At 35.4% G+C, this 20,567-nt stretch overlaps 5 protein-coding genes across 5 annotated transcripts; 4 read left to right on the forward strand and 1 right to left on the reverse strand.

Moving 5' to 3' along the window:
- The first annotated feature begins 12 nt into the window (after positions 1-12).
- LOC143449604 (uncharacterized) lies at positions 13-2,435 on the forward strand. The gene is made up of 3 exons (XM_076949870.1): positions 13-454; positions 1,374-1,427; positions 1,580-2,435. Exons 1-3 carry the CDS (start codon positions 57-59, stop codon positions 1,761-1,763), a joined length of 636 nt encoding a protein of 211 aa, XP_076805985.1. The 5' UTR covers positions 13-56; the 3' UTR covers positions 1,764-2,435.
- Positions 2,436-6,126: 3,691 nt separating this feature from the next.
- LOC143448555 (cytochrome c oxidase assembly protein ctaG-like) lies at positions 6,127-7,746 on the forward strand. The gene has a single exon (XM_076948357.1). The coding sequence runs from the start codon at positions 6,238-6,240 to the stop codon at positions 7,246-7,248; it is 1,011 nt and encodes a 336-aa protein (XP_076804472.1). The 5' UTR covers positions 6,127-6,237; the 3' UTR covers positions 7,249-7,746.
- Positions 7,747-7,828: 82 nt separating this feature from the next.
- LOC143448553 (transcription initiation factor TFIID subunit 6-like) lies at positions 7,829-12,423 on the forward strand. Its single transcript, XM_076948355.1, has 12 exons — positions 7,829-8,026; positions 8,235-8,306; positions 8,391-8,559; positions 8,682-8,854; positions 9,032-9,163; positions 9,384-9,563; positions 9,929-10,111; positions 10,293-10,367; positions 10,458-10,583; positions 10,818-11,000; positions 11,228-11,386; positions 11,656-12,423. The coding sequence occupies exons 1-12, from the start codon at positions 7,829-7,831 to the stop codon at positions 11,677-11,679; spliced, it is 1,674 nt and encodes a 557-aa protein (XP_076804470.1). The 3' UTR covers positions 11,680-12,423.
- LOC143448554 (integrin-linked kinase-associated serine/threonine phosphatase 2C-like) lies at positions 11,732-15,377 on the forward strand. Its single transcript, XM_076948356.1, has 11 exons — positions 11,732-12,548; positions 12,702-12,724; positions 12,857-12,911; positions 13,017-13,094; positions 13,271-13,391; positions 13,464-13,570; positions 13,657-13,750; positions 14,072-14,159; positions 14,252-14,373; positions 14,620-14,821; positions 15,002-15,377. Exons 1-11 carry the CDS (start codon positions 12,479-12,481, stop codon positions 15,161-15,163), a joined length of 1,122 nt encoding a protein of 373 aa, XP_076804471.1. The 5' UTR covers positions 11,732-12,478; the 3' UTR covers positions 15,164-15,377.
- Positions 15,378-15,471: 94 nt separating this feature from the next.
- LOC143448552 (uncharacterized) lies at positions 15,472-17,757 on the reverse strand. The gene is made up of 2 exons (XM_076948354.1): positions 16,090-17,757; positions 15,472-15,863 (listed from the first exon to the last, which is right to left on the reverse strand). Exons 1-2 carry the CDS (start codon positions 17,710-17,712, stop codon positions 15,516-15,518), a joined length of 1,971 nt encoding a protein of 656 aa, XP_076804469.1. The 5' UTR covers positions 17,713-17,757; the 3' UTR covers positions 15,472-15,515.
- Between the last annotated feature and the right edge of the window lie 2,810 nt (positions 17,758-20,567).

A 20,567-nucleotide genomic window follows, 5' to 3' on the forward strand; every position in this document is an offset into this window, starting at 1 on the left:
ACATACCCGGGATTTGAAGTACTGATATTTTTTGTAGCTGCAGCAGTAAATAAAAAATGGAGCAAAATATTTCTGAGCGCCAAGAATTTGTAGAAGAGGAAATTGAAGGCGAACCTGCTATTCTTCGGCCTTCACGAATTCGGTTTACTCATAAATACATCGCGCCTTGTTTTCGTGATGACAACGAACTTATTGAAGAAGTTGCCAATGACGTCATATCTGGAAAGCGATCACTCGACATTTATTTACCGCTTTTGGTCTTTCAAATGGATGGTCATTTTTACACTTGGTTCAACCAAAAGCTTTATCTATTACGGTTATTAGAATGCCGGGGTGTCATAAAAGCTGTCGAATGTTTAATTGTTTCCCACTTCAGCATCGGACTAAGTCCTTTTACCAGTGAATGCAACGGACTTCGAACTAACTTTAGGGAAGGTTCGCCGCAGTGGCACGGGTAAGTATAACTGGACGATTAACGTATAAATATAGGGCTACATCAGTTGTTCCTGATGGGTCATGAGTCATGACCAATAAGGTGGGTCACAGAAGCAATCTCATAGGTTAGGTCACGGTATACGACCATGTTACCTATGAATCACTGAAGTTATGATACCTAGGTCTAGGTTAGATTGGATTGAATTGACATGGCAAAGAGAACTGTGCGGCCGTGGATTTTCTTCGTCACATCAGAGGCGTAGCTAGGGGGGTGGGGCATCAGTCCCCGGGGGCAACCATACGGGGGCGCCAAGTAAGGTCAGAGTTTGTCACAAAGCTTACAAACTTTTAATGGCGTTGATGATGATGTGCGGTCGTCTGGTATATTGTAGTTACTGAGTCAGCAAACCCAGAAAACAAGCCTCGGATTGCAAGCTCCACTATAGCTCGCATCTTTAGTGTGTGCAATTTTCATTTATTTTGAAAAGTGGAGGCGAAAATACTACATCTGTCCTCGGGCGCTAAAGACCCTAGCTATACGTCTCTGCGTCATATCTCATGCAAGGAAATTATCTCCAGTGTGCATCGTTCATATAGACATGATGCACACACGTTTGTTTGAAAAGGATAACGCCTATTTTTTTCACCACGCGTTTATTGCCGAGAAAAAAAGTAGCTAACCAAAAGTAGCAAAATGTGGTAAAAAGTAGCAAGCATTTTCCGTTAGTTAACAGCCTTTAGCTCGAAAGGTGCACCGTTTTGAAAAAATCTACAAGTAGGGCATATGACCTTTGCCTAATACTGAATCACCATTAATAAAGTAATATCATTGGCCTTTATGCGCTGCAGAATAATTGTTTTGTGGTGATATTAAGCCGCATATAAAACATAAGATCATACCTAATACTTAAACCAACCTTCTACAATTTTCTATGCAGGCCAATTAACGTAGAATCTTGCGATGAGGATGACGAAACAATACCACTGATTACGTAAGTTGACATAGGTCTGACGTATAGAATTACCAAGCCCTTCTTTTAACAGTTGTAGAAAGGATTGTTTTGTTTATTTCCGATATGTAAAATCCAGCATATTACATCATTGCGGCTTGCATTTCCCTTAACAATCGAGTTTCATTCTACAGACCTTCCCAAAATATAGCCGGTAAGAATACTTTGTCGTCGACCAAAAAAAGTTTATGTGAAAAATGTATCGATTTCTGGCAAAGAGAAGACAGGCACGAAGCCTTGGGATTGGGCATCCTTCTTCACTGGAGTGTGTGGTTTGCAATAAAATATTGTGAACAGAGCGCTTACACATCTGCATGAAATGGTCTGATTGTTTGTTATACCGCATAGGCCTATATAAGCTTTTTAAAAGTTATACCTGTTGTATCAGTTGACAGTTTCTGAATTCCAATTTCATATGACATCTTATTTCTTTTTCATGTTAAAGAGTTTTTTATCGTTAGGTATCTTTAAAAAATTCTGCTTTTAATAATACCGTATTAGCACGCAAATTGATATTGTATAATAAATGGTTATATAGTTAGCATGCTGTGAAGATTTTGCGTAAAATACAGCAACCGTTTGACGCGTTATAGCCTACTTACCGAATAGCATGTAGACAACTGCGTTCTACGTTTATGCCAACGTCATTTTCGATAACAATAAATATAACTAACCACAGAGCTATTAATAAGTGTAAGTTATTCAATTTAAAACTTAAAATTTCGAGATTATTTGATTTATCATTTATCTATTTATTTATTTTTTTTTTTTTTATTATTTATTATTATTTGTTTGGAATAACGTTTAAAACAACGTGTTACAACTGTGGGTTTCCTCCTGGTTGTTTTTTTCTCACAATTAATATTTTAGGCATGTTATTATATCCATAAGGCATTTGCAACATTTTTAATTTTAGTATAGCCTAATTATTGTTATTGTGTTGGATCCAACTTTCAAAAAATAAATGTGGATGTATAGGCTAATAGTAGTTTGTGCACTTCGCTAAATAATAAATCTAAATATGTGATATTATTAGATTCTTATACTGGACCATCAAAGTCTTACTAAGTGGATTGATTATTAAGGAAATGATTTTATAATAAGATATCCTACCGTCATTGACGTTTTTTAATAAAGCAACTGTAGGTTTCCACAGTTGCCAGTTTAGGCTCGAACTTGACATTTGGTTTTGAAGCCAATTTTAGGCCTGAAAAAGAAAGAAAGAAAGAAAGCTAAATTCACCAAATGAGTCAAAGATGTGAAGTAAGTTATAGGTTAGTAAAATAACAAAATAAACTCTTCTAAATCAATTTATTCACAAACAGTCGATTCTCTTTTGAAGAATCGCTCAATTAATTGCTTAGTTGGAAGAAAAATACACTAAATTTAATACCGATAGGGTAAAAGGATATGTGTGATGGTCCGAAAATTTTCACAAACGTAAATCTAAACCCGACCCCAAAAACCCAAATCTCCTTTCATCTTTGGTTGCTACACAGGCATATCAAAGTGTCATGAAAATAACGTAGGCCTACATCGGTGACAGCAGCTTTTTTAAACGGCCATCTTTTGAGACTAAGTTACAAAAATCATAATTCTGTATCTACAAAACACGATCTAACTTCAGACCCACACCGAAACAATGCAGCTTGTTAGTATTAGTCTATCCGACTTTTATAGATAACAAACTGCACTTGCTATAGCAGTACTATTAAGTTTACAAGTTACAGGTATTTCAAACTTCTTTTGTGATACCATATTGCCCGGAGGTTTATTTATGCCCTAATTGTGTTACAGCAACAATCGTTTTCTCAATTTTTAGCGGCCGTACTAACCTTATATACGCCTATAGACCTAATACAGAAAGTTTGACACTTTATCTGACTGTAGGCGTACTCGCGGAGTAGCTAATTTTATTTTGATACAATGGTTAACATTTAATGATCAGACCCGTAACTAGGTTAGGTTATCAAGGGGGGTAAAATATTCTGGAGAGGCTGAAATATCACATCAGTATAAAATATATACAAAATTGGTTTTCATGCATAAACACTTTACTTTATTAATTGACTGTTCAGAAACAATTCTGACAGCGACAAATAAAATTTTATGGCCGGCAAAGTGAACAAAATTTATTTAAAAAGCAGCCTGCAAACGTTTTTGTCCGACACGTTTTAAACCCAAGCCTATAGCTGAGGACTGAGGTGGACATATGACTGAATACTAATCAAGTCAACAACTCGACTTATTAATCCATTGGATTAAAGTAGGCTACAATCGATCAGCTGATCCATCGACTCAATAATCCATTCCCATTTTGTTCAATAAAAGATTATGTTGACGCCACAAACGTGTAACTTGTGATACAACAAAAGTTTATATCAAAAAATACGATCAACGATTTATAAGGAATATAAAAGTACATTATAACGTGGCTAACTCTTCGCACAGGGTTGCCATACCGTCCTTATTTCTAAGATTTGTCCTTAATTTGACTTGCGTCCTTATTTTTAGGGCAGAGGTTCGTATTTTGGGCATTTTGACACCTTTAGTATTTTGTACCAAAGAGATACCAAAATTAAGAACACGCAGATAGAGTATTGTTTTTTTTAGGAAATTTGGTGTTTAGAAAAGAGAACCTGTTGTGCATTGTTTAAGGTGATATTCGTCTTTCGTTTCCTAGTCGTCCTTATTTTTGAGTTGAGACCGATGGCAACCTCGTCTACGCAAATAGCCTATAGGCCTACAATACCTACCGATCTATTAATTAGTGCCCCAGGCGATTAAGCGATACACTAAAATAACCCATTTCGGTAACGTTTACAAATATTGGTTATGAACCCGCGGTATAAGTTCTATTTCGTGCCATTTCTTATTAAAATTATGACTTAAAGACCTAAAGAAATTATGATGTATGCATCAGATAGCGCTCCTCCTATTTACAAGCCCGTTAATGATGTGTTTTGCCCACATGCAATGACAAAAAATGATCGATCCAATGCAGTGACTGGTGCATCTCCTGTTATGGATGCAAAATAAACATACAGCAATCATTAAGAAAACTGATAAAATGTAAATTGCTCATCATCACTGCGCAGGCTGTGGTAATGTGGTTGAAATACTGTAGAAGTTTGCACGATCTTATAACTAGTATCCGAAAGTATAAACTCAATAAAATGATAAACAAGTGCCAAAAGCATATACGAGCCATCCATAACGCTTCGACTTGGATAATCAAATAAAACTATTTCTTTGAATGTTAAGGAAAATTTTTTTCAAAGAGACAGGTACAATACTTTCTATTCATTAAAAGACATAGCTTGTTTAATTTTGCTAATCGTCATTGCACGCCGCTAAATTGATAAAGAAAAGTTTACTCCTTCGTCACATGTCGATATAATTCCTAAATTGTTTCCTAATTCCTAAATCAACTTTCGAGTTTTTCATTATTATGATTCAATCACCACCCGTGTCTTACAAAACCATTTTTGATAGCCTTGTAGACTGTAGACAAGAGAGAGAAATTCGTGAATGAAGAAATAAGGCTGTAGGGGTAGGCCAGCAAGTATAGCACTAGGCTACTATAGGCAAGACTATTATGTGAGCTGAAATAAATTAATATACATTTTTTGTTTGATTTTTTTTTCAATAAAAATTGTAAGTCTAGGTCTGGCTAAGCCTACCCCGGCAGGGGAGTATACAGCAGTACACAGACGAGAAATCGTATGTGCACATGCGCAAATTTCGGCGTTATGGCCTGCACTGAAGCCTCAATTTTTTGTTTATAATTTATTATAAATTGGCGTTCCAACAACCAGTTTATATTTGTTAATTTAATATAAATTTCCGTGAAGATAAGAAAGTTAGGCGTGAACGTTGATGAATCTCCTGCGTGGAGATGCCACGCTTTCCACTACGGCTTTCTACTGCTATAGTATCTAATCTTCTTTACTTATGCTGTTCTGTACTTCAATATCAGTTAAACTACCTTTGTGAAAACAGAATGGCACTTACTGATAATTGCTAAATGGTCAAGTATTGGGTAATTATTACATCATAATTTTTCTATCCTGTTACGTAGACTACCTCCTGACCTCATAGAATCCAGACTGGAGAGTATATCAAATGCACACCGGAGTTTCTTTTAGTGCAAAACATCTTGCACACTAATTGGCTTAAAATCGCGACGCAAAATACGGTACTTTGTGCCATTTGGTGGTACATCATATCATTTTGCACACTGGCTCACTGGTGTGACCGCCTCTGTATGCCGGGGATCTTGTCAAAAAATGACATATTCAGCAGACCGTCATAAAGTCATACACTTTTCTCATTGCAGTTGCCTTGACACCTTTATACTCCTCTACTGAGCCATGTCACTTCTTGTGTTTTTGAACTCCCACATAGAGGCCTGAATAGGAAAGAGTTATGAGATAACACAGAAAAAGTTATGACATAATAATTCCTTAATACTCGATCCTTATATTTCTGATATTGAAGTGCAAATTAGTGTTCTTCGCGCGGCTTATGACATTAACGTGCACATTGTAATAGCTCTAATGAACTGTGTTGTACCATTTGGTTTAAATTTTCATGAAATATTGTAGTTTGTGTTTGCAAACAGAAAAACAGCACAGACCTGGTTTTCTCACATAGAATCAAGATCCTCAATTATATTGATTATGATCCTAGATCTTCGATTTCGACACCAATAACCAACATAGTTTTTATTTTGTATATATGCAGTTTTCACAGTTTTGTAAGATTTAATTTTAAAAGTCTGAAATACAAAATGAAATGTCTGGGTTGTTTAAAGATGACGTCATCAACAACGAGTAGCAGTGTGCTTCTACCACAGTATTTTCTTTGCATTTATAAGAGGTTTACTTCATCGAGTGTTTCTTCATTGTTTAATCATCACTCCTTCAACCAAAATTCCAAATGTCAACGAACAGTTTTCACTTATGCTGTAGCAAGCAATTGTAAACCCCATACACTTTTGGATGGCTTTTACCCTCAAGCTTATAAACTGAACTATGTTGGTTTAAGATCTGGCTTGACGGTCGTAAACAATAGTAACATATTTCTTTCTGCTAAGCTCTTACATTATCAACAGCATTATTCCCAGAGCAAGAAGAGCAAAATATCAGCCGTTATGTATTTCTGTTCCGTTTTGGTTTTCATGATTGGCCTTTCTTATGCAGCCGTGCCAATGTACAGACTATTTTGCCAAGCAACAGGATTAGGTGGGGATCCATCAATCGGCCACAAGACAGATAATGTTGCGACAATGGAACCAGTTCGAGAGCGAAAAGTTAATGTCTTTTTCAACGCTGATCACCATGCAGCGATGGAATGGAATTTCAAGCCTAGCCAAAGTGAAATAACTGTCGTTCCTGGGGAAACCGCTTTAGCATTTTACACCGCTAAAAATCCCACTGACAAACCGATCATTGGGATTGCAACTTACAATGTTGTGCCATTCCAAGCCGGTTTATATTTCAACAAAATCCAATGCTTTTGCTTTGAAGAGCAATGGTTAAATCCAAACGAGGAAGTGGATATGCCAGTGTTTTTTTACATAGATCCTGATTTCGATGATGACCCTTTGTTGGCAAACACTGATGACATCATTTTAAGTTATACATTTTTCAAGGCCGAGGAAGGACAGACGCTCCCTCTTCCAGGATTTATGAAACTTAAATCTGTTGTCAGTTCACATGATATTGACACCGCTGACAGCAAACCATCAGATAGTCAGCAACACACTGAATCTAATCTTGGGAAAGAAAACAAGATCTAGTTATTTAAAAAAGACTCGGATTTTCGTTATTAAGAAGATCAAGGATAAAAGAAAATTATGACACTTTATGTATTAGATACTGCATTATTTGTTGTAGATTTTTTTTATTAATTGTTTCCAAATTATTTTCAATATTTAACATTTTTAGGGACTGAGTCTTCTGCACCAGAAATTCAATGGTTTTGTATAACCGACTTAACCAGTTGCTTAGTCCGCTTTTCTCTCCGCAGAATATCTCAAATAATAAAAATAAGTTTAGTAAACTAGCTTTTTAACTTGATTTATGAGGCCTACTATTTTTGCATTTGCACTTATTGAATATGAATGGGGTTCTGTGTTTTATTTGGTGACGATCATAAAGCAATTTTCCCAAATTTTGTCACTTTTGATCACGCAACATTTATCTATACGAGATAAATAGAACTCTTTTCTTTGGAAACTTGGCATGTCATAATGAACCACTGCGTTTACGTTGTTTATGATTGTTTTCAATACAAGGTTTACTGTTTTTAAACTCTTTGTAAGTTTTTTTTCTTATACATGCACTGTACTAGCAGTAGCAAAGCTGCATTGGTAGTTTATGTGCAATCTGGCCCTGATGGCGGAATCAAAGACACCTGGGTTTTGGACGAAAAATTGTGAAAAATCTGGCTTGGCTGCAGTATCTACTGATTCAATCAAAGCTGCTGCAGAATCAATTGGTATATCCCAATTGCCCGACCAGGTCTCCGTGCGCTTGGCTAATGAAACAACATTCAGAATTAAAGAGATCTTTCAAGTACCTATATATGCCTTAGGCCTTTGAATTATTGTTATTACTAGCAACTGCTATTGCCTGTGTAAATTATTATATATATAATTTGCATATCTTAGTATATACGTGATTCTTATTACAACTATAATGTGTAATGTGCATATTAATTAAATTATCAGTAACTGTTGTCTGTCGGATTAATTGGGCAACGTTCTTGATTACTGTATTTTAGGATTCACTTAAGTTTTGCAATCATCGGAAAAGTAGAAAACTATCTTGTCAGGACATTGACAATGCATTAAAGGTAAGAAGTATTGTTTTTAAATTTTATATTTATTTAGTATATCATGCAGCTATTGGCAGTACAATACTTTTTAATACTTTTCAGTCAAAAAACATCGAACCATTGTATGGATTTGTTTCAAAAGATTTTATTCCCTTTCGTTTCTCCAGCGGTGGTGGTAGAGAGCTTCACTTTGTAGAGGAGAAAGAACTTGATCTTAACGACATTATAAATGCACCGCTGCCAAAAATAACATACGATGTTGCTATTAAAGGTACCTGAAAGGTTTTATGGAACGTAGGAGCCTTTATTTTGACTGTTTTATTTTCTGTACGATACAAAACTATTTGTTGATTGGAGGTATGTAACTAATCTCTTAACTTTTTCAAATTCTAGCTCATTGGCTAGCAATTGAAGGAGTTCAGCCAAGTATTCCAGAAAATCCTGCCCCAGAAAAACAATTTTCCATTGATATCTTGAAGAAAGGCGAGAGTAAGGAACCCAAAACTGGTATCAAAGCACTGAAGAGTTGCCATGTGCAAAACAACAACCCTCTAATTTCAGCTAAGGTTGTGGCCGATTTAGATAATTTGTATATTCGAGCGGTTCACATCATTGCTATTAAACATGTTGTGACAGTTTATTAGCTACAAATGTTGGCTAGCATTGAAAGTTACTTTAAATAACAACTTTTTTTACTTTATGCCAAAATAATCAAATTTAACCAGAATTGGGCAAATATTTAGAAACCTGATTCATCTTCAACCAGCCTTGTGTCACTGAAACCACAATTCACTCACGAGTTGTCAGTGGAACAGCAGTTGTATTATAAAGAGATAACTGAAGCAGCTGTAGGGTCCAGTGAAGCAAGAAGAGCTGTAAGTCTTTTGAAGGAGTTATACTGATTCAAAAAATACAAATTGTTTCATTTTATGCTCAGCAACGTGTGGTTGTTTAAAAATGCATTGCTGGTGTATGATTGTACATGATTTTGTACATCGTTGTTCAATAACATAATGGTACAATGGTATGTTTTGCGGAAAATTTCATTTTGATGAAAAAATACTGCTGTGCACTTACAATATATTTGTGTTCTAGGAAGCCTTGCAAAGTCTAGCCACAGATCCAGGCCTTGCCCAGATGTTGCCTCGCTTTAGCACTTTTGTATCGGAAGGAGTCCGTGTCAATGTTGTTCAAAATAATCTTGCTTTGCTGATTTACCTAATGAGAATGGTGAAAGCATTAATGGACAATCCAACTCTCAACTTGGAGAAATATGTAAGTTTATCACATGTAGTAAGGATATGATTATAGTTTATGTTTGTTGTCAACAAACTTACTAATACTAATACTGATAGTTAATTATTTGCAGCTCTAATAAAAAATAAATAAAGTTTTTGTCATTTAATCAAACTACTGATCAATTAGATACCATGCAGAGAATTGTAAACATATTTCATTGATTATATTTGCAAATTGCAATAATTGGATGATAGTATAGTTAAAGGTCAGTTTGTTTATTTTTGCAACAGCAATTTAAATACACTGTTACAGTAGTTCGCAAAATATTGTAAAACATTCAATCTTTATTTAGAAAGCTTTTAAATTTTTGGTGTCAGTCATATAAAATTCAAAAAATTCAGCTTCACGAAATGATTCCTGCCGTGATGACTTGCGTCGTCAGTCGTCAGCTTTGTACTCGCCCAGATGTGGACAATCACTGGGCACTGCGTGATTACGCTGCTCGTCTGATGGCTCAAATCTGCAGGAGTTTTAGTACCTCAACCAACCTCATACAGTCAAGGATTACTGGAACGTTCTGTAAGGTAAATCATTGCCATGATTATGTTTGGCTGCATTATCTCTGAAGTAAAACCACTTAACTCAGTTGTAAAAGTAAACTAATACTGAAATATAGCTTTATAGGTAAAACTAACAGTCACTGATAGCTAATTCGTTTGAATTAAATAGAACCTGAACATAATTATTATCCTCATTTTCTTTCAGTGTCTTCATGATGATAAATCCTCCCTGGCTGCAAGATATGGGAGTGTGGCAGGATTAGCGGAGCTAGGGCCTAACGTGAGTAATCAGATTCACTCATTTCCTAAAGAGATTAAATACATTTTCGGTCAAGTCTTGTTGTTACTCCTCGTATGTCTTTCTCTGCAGGTCATCCAGAGCCTTGCTCTCCCAAGGTTGAGAGTGGAAGGTGATAGAATAAAAAATATCCTTGAAAGTCCGCTGCTAAACGCAATTGATCGAACAGCTGCTGAGCATTTAAGAGGACTATTAGTGGTTAGTTGAGTCTGGAAATTTTCTACCTCAATGAACTGATTTTTGTCATGTGACCTGTGACATAATTATACGTATTTGATGTCATTTGAACATGCGTGTGATATACATGCATTTGATTTTTGTCCAAGTTCATGGAATATTTCTAAATTCTGTCAGGATATGTTTCTTATTGTAGACTTTTCAAACTTAACCATATATGAACCAAGCTATAACAATAATTCACCCATTTTGCAGAAACACTGTGGTCACGTGATTAAAGGCCTTCGTCAGCCACCAGATTTATCCGAGGATTATTCAAATGAATATGGTTACCTCGGTCCATTAATATGTCAACACATTACGAAGTTGCGAGAACAGGAGGCTCACAAGTCAAGGCTCCTTGCAAGTGCCGGCTTAAACCGGCCAGCAATGGGCATTGTAAGCATTTCATATATCACTTGTTTATTTAAGTTTGGTATAGTAAGTAGTGTTTTTTTAAAGTTGATACATTTTGCTTTTGGCTGGTGTTGCATTGGGACTATGCCAAACAAAATGTCGATACGATGGTAATATGATGATCACTTCTACAATGAGGACATTGAAAACTTTCTATTGAAACACTTCACTGAAGTTAAAACTATCTTCATATGTAATTGCTCATATAGGGCAGTCGACCATCATTAATGAGTACCGGCAGCTCCTCAAGTCAACAGAACAGTTCGCTTTCATCATCACCAAACCTTGATCATCAGTTCTCCCTTAATTCCAACCCTTCCAGCGTTGGGGCCTCTTCCAGAATGACATTCTATGGCTCAAATAGCAAGGTTTGATTGTGCATGTCTTGGTTTTATCTTAACAGACTTTTTCATTTTGTTATTTGCTATTGTTATCTTGTTATGTTGTTGTATATTTATTATCTCCCTACAACCAGATTTAATCATTTAGGTAAAAACATACAACTTCTTAGTGAAAAATAAACAACAACTTTAATTAAAATGGAAAATTTTAATGTGAATCGATTTTGAGCAAAAAATGTCTAAATTAATATTTCATATTTTTGATTCATTCATTTTCATTCAAATTTCTTGAACAGACCTCAATGTTTGATGGATCGTGAAGTTAACAACTAAAGAGCTAAAAAAGAATAAAGCGAAATTCAATGCTACTAGCTGAGGAAGCACAAGAACTGCCGTTAGCTTCGAATTCTTCATATTTCGATAAATAAAGATGATACTTGATGGATGGATAGACATTTTGTTATAACAAAAGTGATTTACTCATATGATCATGCAAACATAGTATGACATCACAGTGCTTTATTAACGAAGTCGTTTTGTTGCAGTTCACGGTATAGCTTGTTGGTTTTATTGAGTTGTTTCAATACGTTGGAATTTTATTGAAATCGATACAAGTAGTCAATTGGTTATTGTCATATAGATATTGAATCTTAACAGTACTATATTACAGTGGTCATGTTGGATGTGGTGTTGCTATCAGCTAACAGTTGGTGTACAGTGAAACTTTTCATGTTTTAGACCGAAACGTAGCAACAAATTGTTGGGGGTAATAAATCACGCACAAAACTATTAAGTGACATAAGGACATAAGTGACAGAAAACATTTTCCATTAAATTTTCTTCGAATTATTTTGGGTCCTTTCTATGTGCTGCGTGTATACCACAGTTGTTTTGATTTTTTTCTCGTTCAAACCTCATTATTTGGGTCTGCTCATAAATACTGAATCTTTTATCGCTCGTTCCTGCTTTTTATGAAATACTATTAATTATGTCAATATTTCTGAAAAAAGAATTTGTTTTGCTAGGTTGTTGTTTTTAACCTCATTTCAACAACTTTTTCCCAGGTTGTTTTTGACATATATATCCCATTTAAATGTTGCTGACATAGTCAAGGCTAAAATGTCTTTGTTTAATGACCTTCCACCTCCATCATTGAACGACGTGCCAGCAAATGGCACAAAAAAAACAGGTGAGAAATAATTGTTTTTATGGTGATTTGCAAATTCCTTTTTCACAAAATGTTTCACTTTACTATTGGTTGGTAAATGGGTTTTATTGCTAAATTTAGTTTACTGTTTTTCTTTTTTGTCAATTTATAGCAATTTTTTCATTTACTTTTTAGTGACAGTGATTCGATCTACAGGAGTAAGTATAAAGTTGTTAAAACATAGTGTTATTTTGAAAATAACTTGCTTGAATGATAAAGAAAATGTATTGTGGTGAATACAGAGTATAACATAGTTAAATGAGTGAGCATTCGTTTGAAATCCATTGCAGGGGAAACCAGAACAAGCAAAGGTTGACAAACAAGCTAAAGAGCAATGCCCTGATGGTAACTGTGATTACTTAAAATTTCATTGACACTCATAGCGTAGACCATATTATAGAATGACACATCGGCAGTTAAAAATGAACTAAACTCACCTTATTTATGCAGCTATCTCTCAAAAACGACCTCTGACTGATGCAACCAGCTTAAGTAGTCCTTTGCCTAAGCAGCAAAGACTTGGGAATTGTAAGTTACATTGCATTGCTTTTCTGCTTCATTTTGTCATGAAACATCTTCTAAAATAACGGCTAACACAGTAACAGAAAAATTGTTGTTTACCTCACTGGCGCAGACTGCTCAAGTATTGTTCATAAACATTCATATTAAAACTCAGTTTCTATCCCATTCATTGAAATTCTCAGGTTTCTTAGCGAGGTTGAAAAGTTTCTTTGCTGAGAGGAAAGGGGAACGCGACGAAATGCAGGACGCTCATGTCATGCTTGACGACTGCACCGAAGACTACCCACAACTGGCATCGAAAGTGTTGGTTTAGTGATATGTTAATTGTAAACAGTTGCCTTTGTCTTAAATGCCTTAAAACGTTCCGTGTCACAGGAGCAGGGTGGCATATTTTGCCGTGTTTGATGGCCACGGTGGTGCGCATGCCTCACAACATGCAGCGAAGCGTTTGCATGTTTACTTGTCACAGAAGCTTCCAAAAGGTAACAATGGCTTTGTACCGTTAAAATCATTTCACAGGGTAGTTGTCGATTGAATGTTTGTTTTATTTTTTATGTCGTTTTTGCAGGTGATGTGTCGAATTTTGATAAGGAACTCAAAATGCAGATAATTGACTCGTTTAAAAAACTGGATGAAGAATTTTTGAAAGAAGCATCTCAAAAGTATATTGCAATTTTTCTGTTTACAATGCAGTTGAATTCTTGAATGCTGTGGACATCTCATAAATATTGCTTAATTTTTGAAAATTGTCAGGAAATGTGATGTAATTTTAAATAAAATTACATGGCATATTTGTCATGTGGCATATTTCATACTGTAGATAAAATAAACATGCTTCATAAATGTAAAAATGAAATATATTTTTCACCAACATTTGGGTAACCCCTGCCTGTTACCCAGTGCTTCCTGCAGTAAAAATCGCCTTGTTTTTCACAAACATTGTTACTCCAGTTTTTGATAAATTATTAATAAATTGCTTTCAGAAAGCCAGTGTGGAAAGACGGCAGCACGGCATGCTGTGTACTTATCCTCGACGACACTCTTTATATTGCTAACCTCGGCGATAGTAAGGTTGAAATGTGTCTTCAGCTTACAGGACTTTTTGCAGAGCTCATACGGTGTCCATTCCTCTCACATGGCTAATCTGTCGTTTTATGGTTCAGGCGATTTTATGTCGATACCAAAGTGACTCTAAGAAGCATGTTCCTTTATTACTCAGCAAAGATCATAATCCTAGCAACTACGAAGAAAGAATGAGGATTCAAAAGGCTGGCGGTTCAGTCAGGTCTCAAATTTTGCAAATGTTTTTTTATGTTAGCTTTTTCCACTTTAGCTTAATTTTAATTATTACTTTTTAAACCAGTTTATTTTTACTTTTGAAAATAAAGTTTTTGAAAAATGTATGTAAAGGAATATCCTAAGTAGGTGCAATGATCAAGAAACCATTTTTTCCATAGAGGCTGCAAAATTGTGGCGATAAAAGTGGATAATTAACAAGTTTACTTAAACTTATAAAACCATTCACCGACAGGGAAGGCCGAGTCCTTGGTATGCTTGAAGTGTCACGTTCCATAGGAGACGGTCAGTATAAAAGATGTGGCGTCATAAACGTGCCAGACGTCAAACGCTGTCAGCTGAATTCGAACGATCGATTTATTTTAATAGCCTGCGATGGTTTGTGGAAGGTTTTTAGCCCAGATGCAGCAATCCAATTTGTGCTTGATGTTTTGCAGGTACTACATGGTATCACTATAGTGTATTTTAGCTCGTTGAATTATACCCTAATGTAACTGAAAGTCTACCGCAATTTACTTTGTTTACTATAGGAGATATGCAACACCGTTGAAATAGTTATTAGCGAAAAATATGCATTGATAAATAATTGCTCTAATGGGGACCATGTATTGTTTCAGGATAATTCTATACTGCCACCTGAAGGTTGCACCAGATCACTTGAAGCATTTCGCTTTGAAACAGCTTGTAATAAACTGGCGAGTGAAGCCGTAAGAAAGGGAAGCGCAGATAACGTGACTGTGGTTATAGTTTCAGTGCAAAAGCTGGATAAAAAACAGTGAATTATAGTCGATGGTTTTTGCATAGAGCAGGTGGTTATTATTTTTCTCAAAAGGCATCATTAGCTTTTACACAATTCTTGCAAACATCTTTTAAACATGTATATTTTATTTGTGACAACGTTAATGCTATCATGCCATTTTTGCCTTCTTATTTCAACCTGTCGATACCAAATGTATTCGAGTGGAAGTTTTATCAATACAAAAACACTCTTGATTTTTGCCTGTTGAAAGAATCTTACTTGCAATGTATTGACAGTTTCTGCAGTTAATATCAGCCGACCAATGTGTAGACACGAATAAAGAAAATGCAGAATTGTTGATATAAAGAAGCCAACAGTTATGATTTATTGTTTTAATCATTAAACTTGATGGAATTTGATTTGCTGACATCAATGTAAAATTTCTTGCCTTTGCTGGGATCCTCCTGGAATCCTAGACCTTTGGTCATGTTCTGTTCGTTGCGTTTCTGCAACTTAAATTCAAGCGCTTTTGTATATTGTTCTTCTAACCCAGTAGCAAGTTTCCGGGAGTCTGATTGGTTCAACGCCATCTTAGAAACAGTTTTTGGTACTGCACCAGACCAGAGCTTGTTGGCATTGGGATTCTTCTGAGCCTTTCTACCACCCAACAGCCTTAAGAATTTTTCCTGTTTTGATTGATCCGCAAGTTGAGCAGTTGACCACTGGCCGAGAGACGTAGCCTGGAAATATAAAAATCCGATATAAAATAAAACAGAGTTGTTGAAATAGATATCTTCAAATGTAAAGTCATTCAATACTTAAAAGGTGAAATAATAACAACTTATATCATAATAATGAACATAGCTAAATTCCAAACTTGTATCAACTAATCCAAACCAAACTGAGTACTTGTGTTTCAAAAACACTCCGTTTCTTCAAGTAAATAATACTATTCATTTTCATTACCTCTGAAGAATGTTTCTGTTGATTTTCATTTGTTTTTTTATTTGAACTTTTCAGTTTTTCTTCAGCTTTTCCCTTCATATTTCCTTCACTTTTATCAAAATTATCTGTTGGTAAAGTAGTCAAAGTGTCAGCTTCACTTGGATCTGGGGCATTTTTTTTAGCTCTTTTCTTTTTCTTCTTCTCTGTCAATCCTGTTAAAACATTGTCATCTGACTTTTTCCTTTTGGAATTTTCAGCGTCATTGCTGATTTGCTTTCTTTTCGTTTTCTTACTCTTTTTCTGTCTCTCATTATCATCATCCTGTGCTTTAGCTTCGCTTAGTGAGTGTTTATGGTCACACTTGCTTGGACTTTTGTTATAGCATCCGACTTGTTTCTTACTCTTCTTTTTTGCATCTTTATACACCTTAGATACCTCTTCAGGAGATTCCTGTAGGTTACCATTTTTCGTGTTTTTCACAACTTTTGGCTCATCATGAGATTTTCGTTTACGTTTCTTCTTTTTTGCACCTTTTTCAGCCTTTCCCAAATCAAGTTGATTGCATGCACTAGGTGATTCAGATTTTTTATTTTCCTCAAGATCAGTTGAGTTCAACTCTTCTGTTTTATTAGATTTTGTTAATGGTTCATGTTTGTTTATTTGAACATTTTCCATCCCATCACCTTTTCTTGAGAAAAGTTTATGCGTCTCCAGGTTATTTTCATTTTGAGATATTTTTGGTCCATTCTTCTTCAGTTTTTTGGCCTTTTTTATTGTCTTATCCACTGATGATTGTTTGTCACAACTATCATTGGTCATTTGTAGCTTTTTACCCGTGACTGCAGTGGCGTCAATGTTACCCTTTGGCTCCTGTCTTCTTTTTTTCTTAGGTTGTTTATGTTTTGCCAATTCACCAGTTTCAGAAATGCTACTTCCTTGGTTTATAAGATCAGAAGATGTCACATCACTTTCTTCCTTTTTCGATTTTTTCTTTTTGCTTTTCTTTTTTAATTTTGTCTCACTTGTATCATCAGCTTGAGAAAGCTCTGGAATGTTAGCAACATCACTGTTGCTTTGCTTTCTCTTCTTAGCTTTCTTTTTTGAAATGTTCCCATGAATTTCATTAGTAACACCTTCAATAACTTTGGCATTGTTTAAGTCATATTCTGGCGACATTTTCCCACACACACTTTTTTGTTTCTGCATAGATTTTACAGCCATTGGTGTTTGATCAGTGATTTGTGTTTCACCTTCTTTGCTTGCATCTTGGTGATTTGATTTCTTACTCTTTGTTTTCAGCGATGTTTGTTTTTTAATATCATCTGGATTTTCACAAACTGTAGTGGCGCACGTTAGATTTTGCTCATCTTCAATTGCCTTGACCTTGATTTTTTTCTTTCTGATCTTTGTATGGTTTTCAGGATTCCTTTCGTTTGTTTCCTCAACTTCAGCGGTCATTTTATCTGCACTAATTGCAGGGTCAACTTTTGCTTTTTTTTGTTTGTTTTTTAACTTCTTTGCTTCGTCATTATTTGTTTTCTTTTCAGGGGATTCTTGAATAATTTCTGCAGTGGAGAACAATATTTTTCTCTTATTTGACTTCTTGCAGCCGTCTTTATTTGTGTTCACTGGAAGTGTTTCCATTTTAACTGCAACCAGACACAGAATTAAAACAGTGGCCGAAATGTATAAATAATAAAAATAAAATATAATTAGTGTATAGGCTATGCTAGTGTACAGAAATGAGGCATGCCGACATTGATTTACACCACAATATTGTACAAGTGCGTAGCATTAAAATTTCTAATTGTTGAGTCTTTACATCTTCGAATTGAGAGGTCCCAACCACGATGGTAAGGTTTAGTTATCAGAATGCACTCTCAAAAAGGATGTGAAAAAAATGGCAGACATTTATGTGTGTTTACATAAATGGAGATTCCTACTAATTTGGATAATCGTGACTGGTTATTATACTTAGTGTATATTTCCATGAGAAATCAGACTGGGTATGTTTATAAACTTTACGCTTACAAAAAGAAAAACATGCAATCATTAGGTAAGTTCTAATTGTGTGAATTTTTTGTATCGCATTGCTCAATTTTGGAACTGTTCGCCAGAACCACTAAACAAAAGCAAATATATATGTCATTAATACCTTGCCCAAGGGCATTATAATGTTGTTTTCTCATTGGATTATGATTGTTATAAAGCACTTGGTTAGCTCTCGGTTAAGAGCTATCTGTATTTTACCTAATTGGGTCTTTGTGGCTGTGCTGATAAGCGAATAGCCGCTATGACTACTGCCAAATCACTCAATTTAGGTTGAAAGTCCAATCGTAGTTTATTGTCCAAGTTCAGAGAGATAATCAAATTTAGATGCCAAACACAATTACTTCAGATCATCACATCCAGAATCTCATTTTCAATTGCCGGTTTCCAGACTGCAGAATATGTCATGAAAACACCTGAAATTTTTCCAAAACGGCATTGCACACCAGGACAAGTAGCTGGTGTCTCCGAAAAAAAGGAGACACTAATTTTTTCCCTAATTTCTAATGAAAAAGGCCGCATTCTTGCCTGTACAAACGTTGGGCAGTCTTGGGTGGCCACGAGTCGCAGTGCACACCAGCTGCTTCCTTGCAAAACTGTACACCGGAATTCTACCTCTGCGCACCCAAGATCTCGGCAAAAACTGCCATACTCTGCAGTCCGGGCTGGCTTCAAAATAGAATTTGCTGTTTTTACAAATTTCGTAGTATGCTTTGCCACATTTCTTTATGACGTTAAACAAAAAAATCAAAAACTATTAGTTAGTAAAATTATAGACAGGCTGGAATCCACTTCAAATCCCAAATCTCAATTGGAAAGTTTGTATGATGTGCTGAAGAAGTTGGTTTCTGTGCCATTTTTCTTGCATTGAATTACCGTTTTGCCCGATATTCCATATTATAAGTATTACATTGGCCTGACACAAATTTGGGCATTTCATTTATTGGCGCATTTATCCAGCTATCTGGCACACCAAAAGCAAACTTTCAAGTAGGAAACACAATTCTACAATTTTATATTTATTACCAATTCCAACTCAGTTAAAACAGCGAATTTTTTAGGTAGCTCCCACAGCTATTGTGCAGTAGATAACTAAATTTTCATAAAACTAGTTCGGATGAAGCTAACCACTAGCTGACTAGCCAAAATCAGAAACTGTCAATGTTCAAATGAACTCTGAAGTGATTCATGCTAAGCTAAAGGCTATTACACGTGTTATTCTACCTGATGGTGGTGTTGTTTTAGGGTATTTACCCTTCGACGGACCGGCAAAAAAAGGAAAACATTTTGGAGTTTTGTTAGATGTATTGAAATTTGCCTGAATCATGGTCGCGATTGAACTACAGTTTTTGCTATATTGTGTATTTCTCCAATGTATCGTGCTCTATGCACTACGGAAGTTCACATCGCTTTTAATAAGTTCATTGGGTCCGTTTTGATTCATGGCTATGCTCGATGCTCAATAAAGTCACTGTAAATGCTTTTTGAACGGAAATTCAGTGACGCTTTACAGATCAACCAGTTCTACATCGGGATTATCGGAATGAACTTCATGATCAATGGGTAGCTCAGAAGGTGACCTAAGTAATATTCAGAGGTTTATGTGCAGGCCTATGTCAACATTTAGGCTTATATAACAACTCAGATGCAGAAGGTTCAAAAAACGATTTCGTGCGTGGTTTGGTGTAAAAAACTTCAAGTTACATCGTAAAAGCGTCGGGCAGGTGGTAATATTTCTTCAATATTTTAGTGACATAATCGGTCATGGAGTGTACCAACCTTGTTGTGATTGATGATGATCAAAAATTGTCGCAAACTCGTCATAAAACGTGTTTCAATTTCGTGTTCTTTATTTGTTCATTTTTGCGCTTGGTACATTGGAGTTTAGGTTATTTGCTGCATTTCCTAGTCAAACTTTTTTCTTGGGATTATGTCTACGCTTAACGGATTAACTGATGTAACAACACTAGGCTATAGCCTATAAAATACGCCACTTGAGTCAGCATACGGATTTTGAAAGAGAAGGAAAGTTTTTTTAAAAATCGTTTAAGAACTTAAACACGATTTTGATTAACAGCAGCATTCATACGGCGTTCTAAATCGTGTTATGATTTTAATGTTAATGCGTATGAAAAATTCCTAGGTTGTTCAGTTTTAACTGCATTTTTACATCACTATTCTCTTTGAGTTTTTTTTTTAATTAGGTTTATAGGAATTTACCAGTAGGAAAGCTTTTTAGATAGTAGGAAATATTGCATCGTTTGTTGTTTGTAGAGTAAATTATTTCAGTTTGCAGGAAATATTTACATACTATTAACTGCAAATGTGTTCGACAATCGCGATACTTCCGGTTGGCCTAATACAATTATTTGTATTTGTAACTCAATTTTTAATAAAAAATAGTCAGTAAAATTTATGTATGTAAATTTGATTTAATGAATATTAAGCTG

Source organism: Clavelina lepadiformis, chromosome 3, assembly GCF_947623445.1.
Source record: "Clavelina lepadiformis chromosome 3, kaClaLepa1.1, whole genome shotgun sequence".
Classification (NCBI taxonomy): domain Eukaryota; kingdom Metazoa; phylum Chordata; class Ascidiacea; order Aplousobranchia; family Clavelinidae; genus Clavelina; species Clavelina lepadiformis.